General features: G+C 37.7%; 1 protein-coding gene across 3 annotated transcripts in view; it reads right to left on the bottom strand.

Moving 5' to 3' along the window:
- DDX50 (DExD-box helicase 50) overlaps nucleotides 1-11,107 on the bottom strand; it is a 49,802-nt gene that overhangs the window by 4,311 nt on the left and 34,384 nt on the right. For all 3 annotated transcript variants that reach the window (XM_023509590.1, XM_012801436.2, XM_023509591.1), the window contains 6 exons: nucleotides 9,088-9,249; nucleotides 7,953-8,072; nucleotides 7,109-7,182; nucleotides 6,723-6,882; nucleotides 1,549-1,683; nucleotides 129-173 (listed from right to left, as the gene is read on the bottom strand). In XM_023509590.1, coding sequence (XP_023365358.1) covers nucleotides 129-173; nucleotides 1,549-1,683; nucleotides 6,723-6,882; nucleotides 7,109-7,182; nucleotides 7,953-8,072; nucleotides 9,088-9,249 — 696 coding nt within the window. The remainder of the gene's footprint in view (nucleotides 1-128; nucleotides 174-1,548; nucleotides 1,684-6,722; nucleotides 6,883-7,108; nucleotides 7,183-7,952; nucleotides 8,073-9,087; nucleotides 9,250-11,107) is intronic.

The following is an 11,107-nucleotide window of genomic DNA, read 5'->3' on the forward strand; positions in this document are numbered from 1 at the left end:
GGTGTATGTGGCTGGCACCTTAGCCGCTTGAGCCACAGATGCCAAGCCAGTAACTATGTTTTTAAAAAAAAACTCTATGTATTAGAGAAAAATATTCAGCTATTTAACAAATAAAATTTTTAAAGTACCTGTAACCTTTCTGACTCAGCCGTGGGAACATCAAAGCAAACACCCTAAAAGCAAAATAAAAACATTTTTATTTAGATGCAAATGAGTTGATATTTTTACTAAAAAATTTATACTTGCTGATAAGCTTTTATTGCTTTAACAAAAAAAGGGTTAGGTGTGTCCCGTGATTGTTTAGAGGACCAAACTAGACAAAGATTGTATGACACAGAGTAGCAGCTTAATATATTTTCTAAATCTGAAAAGTAATTAAATATATATTAAGAATCTACTCCTAATAATAAAGATCTACATTATCCTCTATAAGAGTTTTTGTAGACTCTGTAATGTTGTGATTATGTCCCTTGTAAAATAATCCCTCTAATAAATTCCTTTGAAAATTAAATGCCAGAAAGTTTCCTTCCTAAAGAGCTCCAACGTTTGTCAGATAATGAGAGTGATGTATCCCCTTTGGCCTTGATTGCTAATAAATTCAAAGTTAATTTAATACTCAAGTAAAGATAGCAACTAGTTTGCCTATGGATCTTGTTGTATTTTCCTTCCTCTCTACAATTTTTCTGAAATGTATATATTTTCTCATACGTGCCTCAAATCTTTTTTTTTTTAAGAGACAGAGTCTCACTTTATTGCCCTTGGTAGAATGCCGTGGCGTCACAGCTCACAGCAACCTCCAACTCCTGGGCTTAGGTGATTCTTTTGCCTCAGCCTCCCGAGTAGCTGGGACTACAGGCGCCCACCACAACGCCCGGCTATTTTTTTTGTTGTTGCAGTTTGGCCAGGGCTGGGTTTGAACCCACCACCCTTGGTATATGGGGCCGGTGCCCTATTCACTAAACCACAAGCGCCACCCTCCAGTCTTTTTTGAAGGTAATATAAAACTTTGAAAGCAATGATTATTTCCAATAAACAATCTAGTTAATGAATTCTAATCTGGAATAAACCTATGTAGTGAAGTTAGATGAATAAATATATCTTACAAAATCATTAGAAGATACGAGAGCCATTAAGATTATAGAGTTTTAAATTTGCTACATAAACGCATTAAAATACATATTTAATTAAATTCATACCATTATCTTCATTAACAACCAAGAACAGGCCATTTAAAAAAAATACAGTTTTAGAGCTACATAATGTTCCAATCATAAGTTACATAGTCATAAAGAATAAACAAATACATATAATGTGTATAAAACAGGAACTTGGATCTTAGATAACTTGGGTATTAGTGAAACTGATCAGAATGACTTACAGCTCTGAGTTATATATAAAACTTCCCAAATTTGTAACTGGAAATAAATTAACACAGAAAACAGTATTATTCATTGTTAGGCTTCAAAAAAAGAACAGTATTTAGTAACAATCTTTAGAAATACCTGTGATATTGATTTAAAAACTTTTTAATTGTCTAGAAAAGCCTACCATATTTCCTTTTAGGAGGCACATTCTGGTAATCTGGGACACAGCATTACTACTCAGCTTTCTGTTAAGTTCTTTCCAAGCACAGCTGACATCCTGTATTTCCTCTAGGCTTTCCAAAGTCATGGTCACAAACCCCTTAAGAAATAAAAGTCATTATCATGTTTGGGGAAAAAAATCAGCAGCAGCAGGACAATGAAGTTCTAACTCTATAGCCCTTCATGATTCATTTTTGTCTTTCTTTCATTTTTTTTTTTGGTTTGTTGTTTTTGAGACAAGAGTCTCAGTCTGTGGCCCAGGGTAAAGTGTCATGACTGACATCAGCTTAGCTCACAACCAGCTCAAACTCCTGGGCTCAAGGTATCCTCCTGCCTCAGCCTCCCAAGTAATGGGGTCTGCCACACATGTAGCTAATTTTTTTCTTATTTTTATAGAGACGAGGATGTCACTCTTGCTCAGTCTGGTCTTTTTTTTTTTTTTTTTGAGATAGAATCTCACTATGTCACCCTCAGTAGAATGCCATAGCGTAACACCTCACAGCAACCTCGAAATCCTGGGCTCAAGTAATTCTCTTGACTTAGCCTCCCAAGTAGCTAGGACTACAGGCGCCCACCAGAAGCCTGGCTACTTTTTGTTGCAGTTGTCATCGTTGTTTAGCTGGCTCAGCCGGGTTTGAACCTGCCACTTTTGGAGTATGTGGCTGGTGCCGTAACCACTATGCTACAGGTGCCAAGCCCTCAGTCTGGTCTTAAAACTCCTGAGGTCAAGCAATCCTCCTGTCTTGCTCTTCCAGAGTGCTAGGATTAGACGCATGAGCCACTATACTCAGTCTTAACTCTGCATTTTTTACAAGCTAACAGTATAACATGGTTGCTAAAAAAATTTATTTGAAACCATATTAATAGAACACTAATATTTATAGATCACTGAAAGTACTATTCTTTTATTACTATGAAGACTATATTTAATTACAACTATATTTTAAGAGAGAATTAAATCAGAACACTGAAGAAAATAACAAAGTAATGAAGGAAAGGAGGACATGTTGAAGGAGTCAAAGCTAGCTTGCAAGGGAAAAACTTACAGAACAACATAAACCTCTTTAAACTTTTGAAGGACGGTTACACAAGCAAAAATTACTTGTTCTGTAAAATTTCACTAATAGCAAAAAGATCAACATGAGGAAGATATAGGGAGGCATTCACAAATATTTACTCAGAGCCCCCCACGTATGTGCCAGAGACTCCACTAGATACTAAAAATACAGCAGTAAATAGTCTTTTCTCTCATGGAGGTTATATTCTATTAGGCTGTGGAAAGAGACAGTAAATAAATAAGCAAATACACAAAATGTCAGACAGTAGTATCATGAAGGCAAATAAAGCAGGACAAGGAATAGAGAGTAGAGGGAGGAATAAGCTATCATAGAGTCATCAGGACAAACTGATATGGTGATACTTGAGCAGACATCAGAATGAAGTGAAGGAGGAAGCCTCATAATTATTAAAGGAGAAGAACAGTCTCAACAATAAAAGTAATTGCTAAGAGTAGGATTATGTTTGAGGAACACCAAGTAGGTTAGGGTGCTAAAACAAGCAAGCAGAGAGTGGTAAGATATGAGGTAGCAAAATGACCCTGTGGGGCATTCCCTGTAGGACAGTCATGATAAAGACTTAAATTTCAAACGACCAACACCCTGTTTATAAGATATTTAATCTGGTTAGATGACCCATATGCCACAGAGGGATTCTTTCATTGGATAAGGTTTGGGACTAGATGACATTTTAGATACTTCTCAGCTCTAAAATTCTATGTTAATGTTTTCTTAAGAAGTATATTTTAAATACTGTATTAAGAAGTATTTGCTGGGTTATTAGGGATAGAATACATATGTGCTTATTGCCATATATACCTCACAGATTAGTTAGTAATTATAAAGAGTAAAACATGCCTTTACAATGGGAATATATGGCAGTCTCCATCTTAAACAAATGATCAAATTAAGCATTACTAGTACTGTAACAATCTGACTTTGTCTCCTAATATGATGCAATATGAGGTACATGGTATTACCTATAAAGTACTCTTATGTTAAATATAAAATCAAGGCTTGGTGCCTGTAGCTCAGGCAGCTAGGGCACCAGCCACATATACCAGAGCTGGCAGGCTGGAATCCAGCCCAAGCCAAAAAATAGCTGGGCATTATGGCAGGCACCTATAGTCCCAGCTACTTGGGAGGCTGAGGCAAGAGAATTGCTTGGGCCCAGGAATTTGAGGTTGCTGTGAGTTGTGACAGCACTCTACCCAGGGCAACAGCATGAGATTCTGTCTCAAAAAAAAAATTATATATATTTTATGTATTATATATATAAAATCAAGCTTTGACATAAACTTCCAGTTCACAGGAAAGGCTCTGGAGAGAGGCAAAATTAAATAATGCATGAAGAAAAGTAGAGACAATCCAAAAGGTGGGATATTCTGCAGGACAATGGACCTCGACTCTTCACAAAATCAATGTTATAAAAACTAAAAAGTGGCTTGGCACCTATAGCTCAAGTGGCTTAGGTGCCAGCCACATACACCAGAGCTGACTGGTTTGAATCCAGCCCCGGCCTGTCAAACAAAGACAACCACAACCAAAAAATAGCCGGGTGTTGTGGTTGGGTGCCTGTAGTCCCAAGCTACTTGGGAGGCTGAGGCAAGAGAATGGCTTAAATGCTTAAGCCCAGGTGTTGGAGGTTGCTTGGAGCTGTGATGCCACAGCACTCTACCCAGGGCGACAGCTTGAGCCTCTGTCTCAAAAAGGAAAAAAACAAAGAAAAAACTAAAAGGATGGAATAACAGCACTCTACTTCCCCTCTCCCCCCAAAAGATGAGAAAACAGTTCCAGACTAAAAGAGATTAAAGAGACATAATAGCTAGCGGATCTATTGGCATACCCTTGTAATCTCAAGTACTCAGAAGGCTGAGGCTTTTAGATGGTATGAGGCCAGGAGTTCAAGAACAGCCTGGGGAACACAGCAAGGCCACATCCGCCCCACCAAAAAACTTTTTTTTTTTTGCAGTTTTTGGCTGGGGCCAGGCTTGAACCCACCACGTCCGGTATATGGGGCCGGTGCCCTACTCCTTTGAGCCACAGGTGCCACCCAAAAAAACTTTTTTTTAATAAACAAGGAGTGCTGGCATGTTCCTATAGTCCCATCTACTCAGGAGGCTAAAGCATTTGGATCATTTGAGCCTAGGAGTTTAAGAAGACCAGCAGGGGGATATGAGAACTCATCTCAAAAAATAAAAGAACAATATAATAACCAAATATAAGAACCTTAACTGAATCTTGATGTTCACTCATTTTCATTTTTATTTTTTCTAAGAGACAAGATTTCACTCTATCACCCACGTTGGAGAACAGTGGCATAATCATATCTCACTGCAGCCTCAAACTCCTGGGCTCAGATCCTTCTGCCTCAGCCTTTTGAGTAGCTATGCACCAACATACTCAGCTAATTCTTTTATTTTTTTTGTAGAGATGGCGTCTCACTACGTTGCCCAAGCTAGTCTTGAACTCTTTGCTCCAAGCAATCCTCCTGCCTCAGCCTCCTTTAGTGGTAAGATTATAGGCATGAACCACCACACGGGGCTGAATCTGAATGTTATATATATGTATATATGGAGAAATACAGTTGAACTCAATTAAGTCAGTCCTAGCAAAATGACATTTGGCTGAATTATTAAAACATGAGATACCCCACTGCACTAATTTGTGCTACACCAAATAAATAACACACAAGTTAATCTGCTTTGCCCTTTTCGTTCCCTCCTCCCTGTCTGCCAAAGGAACGGGCTGCCTAAAATTAGTGTGCCCTGTCATTATTCAAAAATCCTACCAGCAGGTTCTCATCTTACGGATGTCCCCAGGACCAGGCTCATTCACTTTCTTTCCATCCACATAAGGGAGGTCTTTTATTGATAAGTCTCTACACCCAAGGGCTCGCCTCACCTTTTACCTAAGTAATAAATCTTTGAACTACTTGCACCAATGACTCTGGTGTGGTATGTTTTGACAGCTGATATGGAACCTGGCAGTGGGCCAGGACACATGGTGTTACACATATACAGGCAGTCCTTCCTTTGCAAGCTACTGTGTTAACTGTTCAGAGACTACTTCTTGCTTTTCATGGTTCCATGTCAGCTTACAAAATGAAGAATAGGTTGTAGTATGTAAGTTTCAGTTAACAAAGATTATGCAAAGTAAGGACTTTCTATATTTCTTTTTAGATACACAGATATTTTGGGGATGAGAAAAATCTGAATATGGAATAGATATTAGATGATGATAATGACATTAATTTTCATAGATAAGAGATTATGGTACTGTGATTAAGTAGGAGAATATCCTTGTTTTAAGATGATGCATGTTGAAATACAGAGGGTGGCAAAAAAAATGTATACACATTTTACGAAAAGAAAACTATATTAAATTTGTAATACATTGACTTCTGCAATTATTAAGAGTTCCTCAATGTGACTTGTATTCAATTTTTGTTATTGGTATACATTGAGCATTACAATTTTAATATAGTTTACTCCTTTCTTAAAATGTAAGTTTTTGCCACCCTCTGAATTTAAGGACAATTATGTTTTAATTTACTTTCAAATGGTTTAGCAAAATAAAGTATACATATATAAAGAAATAAAGCAGGAAGAAAGATTTTGTATACTTCCTAACACAAAGAAATGATAAATGTTTGAGATACTGGGTATGTTAATTAGCCTGATAGGATCACTATATATTGTATGTATCACCATGTATCCCATTAAGATGTACAATCTAAACTTTCAAAAAGCTAAAAAAAAGAGAAATAAACCAAATATAACACAATATTAACAGTTATTGAGGTGGAGGATGGTATACGGTTATTGGTCATTTGGTCATATTATTCTTTCAATTTTTGTGCAGGTTTGAAAATTTGGAAGAGGTGGCCAAAAAAATATTTATTGAGGGGTAAAAGAAAATAAGAAAACCAATTTCTCATGGAGCAAAACAGTTTTTTTCTGCACAGAAAGCACAATATAATGAAGGGGTTAAACGCAATACTCAGTAATTCACTATGCAATATCTGCTATGGTTCAATTGTAACCTTTTCTCAACCACGTAAAATTTTCTCACAAATTTCTACCTTATCAGAGGTGATTAAAGATCGTGGTTCAAAGTTTGATGCCCCAGAAATGTGGGCTAATGCTGCAGCCAATGCATCCACTGCCCCCTTCTCTTCTATCAGTCTCTGAGCTGATGGTCGGAAAAAATCAACAGCAGCATAAGAAACTGAAGCCAGAGACCTACGGTTTAAAAATAGTAAATTTTTTTGGTCAAGATACAGGGAAAAAATGAAAGATGAGAATGAATGGGAAAAGAAAGAGTAACATTTTCATATTTTAATGTAACTGTTGATAAAACTCATGATTAACATTTTACTATGTATGATATGTCAACTAGGAGACCTTTAAAGATGAATAGCCTAATAATACAAAAGAAAAAATTATTCAGCAAGGTCGGAAAGCATACCTGATGGCATCCATGCTTTTAGACTTAACTAAATCCATTGTAGAAGGAACACCTACACGTTTAAAAGTAATTCCCTGAAAATGAAAGAATTACATTAAAGAAAAATGGAAGTCTTTATGATTAATTTCTAAATTAATATAGTTTGTTGAATTTCCATTTCTTGGACTTAAAAATTTCCAAGCCCCAGCAGATTAAAAACCTGCCTTTTCTAATAAATCATCATGTTGAGAAAGAGGAAAAGAATTTTTATGTCCCTTAGTTATAATTATGGAATTTTACTTGCAAAACAGAGCTGATTCAAAAGAAAAGAGACATGGTATAAATCAACTTTTTTCCCCATACTACTGCATCTCATTTTACAAAACCTAAAAACAGCATATAAAAACACACAATAAAAATAGGAAAAAATGTGAACTACCACTAAAAGCACAGACCACAGAGAATATACAATTTCTTATAGAAACTGGCTATTGTACCATTATTCAATATGATCTTAATTATCATACCAAGGAAATGTAACAGCCACTCATTTACAATGTAACAGCCACTCATTTACAATGCTGGACTAAGAGACACTAAAATCACAATGTACTTCTAATTTTAGTATCAAGGGAAAAGTTCAAGGGAAAAATGAGAAAATTCTTCTGTTTTCACAATAAAAGCTGTATCAAAAAAAAAAAAGTCTTGCAGCTAATACAAATTTAGATCTCCACATGCTTCATATCCAAATATAGCTTAAAATGAAAAATGTTATAATGACCTACTTGTAAGAACAAATATAAAAAGAGGTCTTTTCTAAGGCACTATTTAGAAAATAAGCCTGAAATAATTTAACTCTACTTACTGCTTTTTGTTCCACATATCTTAGTTGACCTCTTTCTCTTGGTTGATAAAAACATATACAAATCCCTGTCCGGCCAGCTCTACCTGTGCGTCCAGAGCGGTGGATATAGGACTCAACATCCTAAAGATAACAGAGGTAATACTTTTCAAAAATATGGTAACTTTCAGACATTACAGCACCCAAACAATAATGCTAATAATATTAATGTATCAATCCTCTTGCTCTTTTTTTTTTTTTTTTTTTGAGACGGAACCTCAAGCTATCCCCCTGGGTAGAGTGCCATGGCATCCCGCTCACAGCAACCTCCAACTCCTGGGCTCAAGCGAGTCTCCTGCCTCAGCCTCCCAAGTAGCTGGGACTACAGGCGTCCGCCACAACACCTGGCCATTTTTTGGTTGCAGCCATCATTGTTGTTTGGCAGGCCCGGGCTGGATTCGAACCCGCCACCTTAGGTGTATGTGGCTGGCGCCTTAGCCGCTTGAGCCACAGGCGCCAATCCAATCCTCCTGCTCTTTCAACATATTAAAGAATTTATATGCAGGCAAAGAAAGAATGACTTAAAATCTTTTGATACACTTCCTCCTAAGGTTCTTTCTTTATTTCCTGGTTTTTTTGAGACAGAATCTCACTCTGTTGCCCAGGCTAGAGTGCCATTGGTGTCAGCCTAGATCAAAGCAACCTTCAACTCCTGGGTTCAAGTGATACTCCTGCCTCAGTCTCCTTAGTAGCTGGGAATATGGGCACCCACCACAATACCTGGCTAATCTTCTATTTTTAGTAGAGACAGGGTCTTGCTTTTGCTCAGGCTAGTCACAAATTCCCGAGCTCAAGTGATTCTCCCACTACGGCCTCCCAGAGTGCTGGGATTACAGGCATGAGCCACTACACCCAGCACCTAGGGTTCTTTAAAGGGCAACTTTTTATAATTCTCTTATATGATTATTTTGTTGTTCCACAATCCAAATCCAAACTACAAAATTATTCATTTGGAAAGGGATCATATGCTGACCAATTTTAATAAGACACTAGCAAAAAACTGGCTAAATGCCAGAAGAGATAACATACTTTTCACATCCCAAGCAATTTTATATGTAAAATTGTTCTTATTTTCCCAAAATTGAATCCCATTTTGTACCTGAGGAGGAGAACTTTGAATCACCAGGTCAACCTCAGGAATGTCCAAACCACGGGCAGCCACATTGGTTGCCACCAAAACTTTAAAACTACCTTCTCTGAAGCCTTTCAGCGTAATTTCTCTTTGTGATTGTGCAATGTCTCCATGTAAACACTGGGCATTCTGTTCAGAAAAAAAGGAAAACATTAAGTATATAGCTCATACTTGCAACTGACAGCACTCTAATATAATTCAGTCTGTGCTTTTTTGCATTGTTGTTGTTTGGGGGTTTTTTGGAAACAGGGTCACCCTGGCCACAGTGCAGTGACATTATCATTGCTCACTGCTACCTCAAACTCCAAGCAAGCCTCCTACCTCAGCCTCCTGAGTAGCTGGGACTAGAAGAATACACTACCACACCCAGTTGATTTTTCTGTTTTTTATAGAGGCTAGTCTTGCCCTTGCTCAAGTTGGTCTTGAACTCCTGATCTCAAGCTATCCTTTTGGTTTGGCCTCCCAGTATTAGGATTACAGTCATAAGCCAAGGTACCCAGCCTGCACTACGTTTTAACCTTATTTTCTGATAACAATGTTTGATTATCATTTTTATAAAATCAAACATTACAGAAAATATTTAACACAAAATATAAAAGCTTCCCTAACACCAGCCCCTTAGAAATAATTCACTGTTAATAATCTAGTGGATATTCTGTCATTTTAAAAAAAAAATAGACAAGGGCAGAGCCTGTGGCTCAGTGGGTACCATGTTCTCTGAAAATAAGACACTGTCTTATATTTATTTTTTCTCAAGAAGACACACTAGGGCTTATTTTCAGGAGATGTCTTTTTTTATTAAGTATAATATAACAATTTACATTTATTCAAATGCAGTTAAGTCATCTTCTTCTGGAACCTGACAGAGAGAGCTGACCTTGTTGGTGGGGCTGGCGCTAGTGATGCATGAACTCCTTTCCTCTAGCCGTTGGCACATGTGCAATAGGATGCCTGCAACCACGGTTACTGCGTGGTTACCACACACACACCCGTGCAAGTGCAAACTGCTCGGCTCGGAGAAAGGAGCTGTGGCAGATAAAAGGTATTCCGTCTTCCTTACTGCTCCGCACTGAAATGCATGGTGTGGCTATGCAGATACACTGCATAGTCATGCCCATCACTAGGTCTTATTATCAGGGTAGGGGTTATATTTAACAAATGCATAGAAATCCTGCTAGGGCTTATTTTTTGGGTAGATCTTATTTTGGGGGAAACACGGTAGGGTGCCAGCCATATATGGAGGGTGGTGGTTCAAACCTGGTCCCGGCCAAATTGAACAAATAAAATAGCTGGGCATTGTGGCAGGTGCCTGTAGTCTCAACCACTTGGGAGGCTGAGGCAAGAGAATTGCCTAAGCCCAGGAGTTGGAGGTTGCTGTGAGCTGTCTGACACCATGGTAACTCTACCAAGGACGATAGAGCGAGACTCTGTTTCTTAAAAATAATAAAAAAAAAATACACATATACCCATACATTCTCACACTACTCATATATAATACCATATACTGCATTTTATGTATTTATTTATAAAAATGGGGTCATACCATATAGGTACAGTTTTATAACCTACTTTACAAATTTAGTACATTTTAGCTACTTCTCCGCATCTATAGATAATTGTCTTTTTTTGCAGTTTTTGGCTGGGGTTGGGTTTGAACCTACCACCTCTGGCATATGGGGCTGGCGCCCTACTCCTTTGAGCCACAGGCGCTGCCCCAATTGTCTTTTTTTTTTTTTTTTAAAAAGACAAGGTCTCACTTGATCATTGAGGCTACAGGCAGAGTACATGGACACTGTCACAGCTCAATGCAACTTCAGAGCTCAAGTGAACATATTTACATTGTAAAAGAAATACTCTGGCAACCAAAAGGAAATCTAAACCAGAATCAAATAAGAGATGAATGATATGAAGAATATAGAAAGGATATAGCAGAGATGAAGAAACTGAAGCAGTCAATGAGGGAACTTAAAGATGTAATAGGCTCGGC

Source organism: Otolemur garnettii, unplaced genomic scaffold, assembly GCF_000181295.1.
Source record: "Otolemur garnettii isolate 467f Iridium unplaced genomic scaffold, OtoGar3 scaffold00008, whole genome shotgun sequence".
Taxonomy (NCBI): domain Eukaryota; kingdom Metazoa; phylum Chordata; class Mammalia; order Primates; family Galagidae; genus Otolemur; species Otolemur garnettii.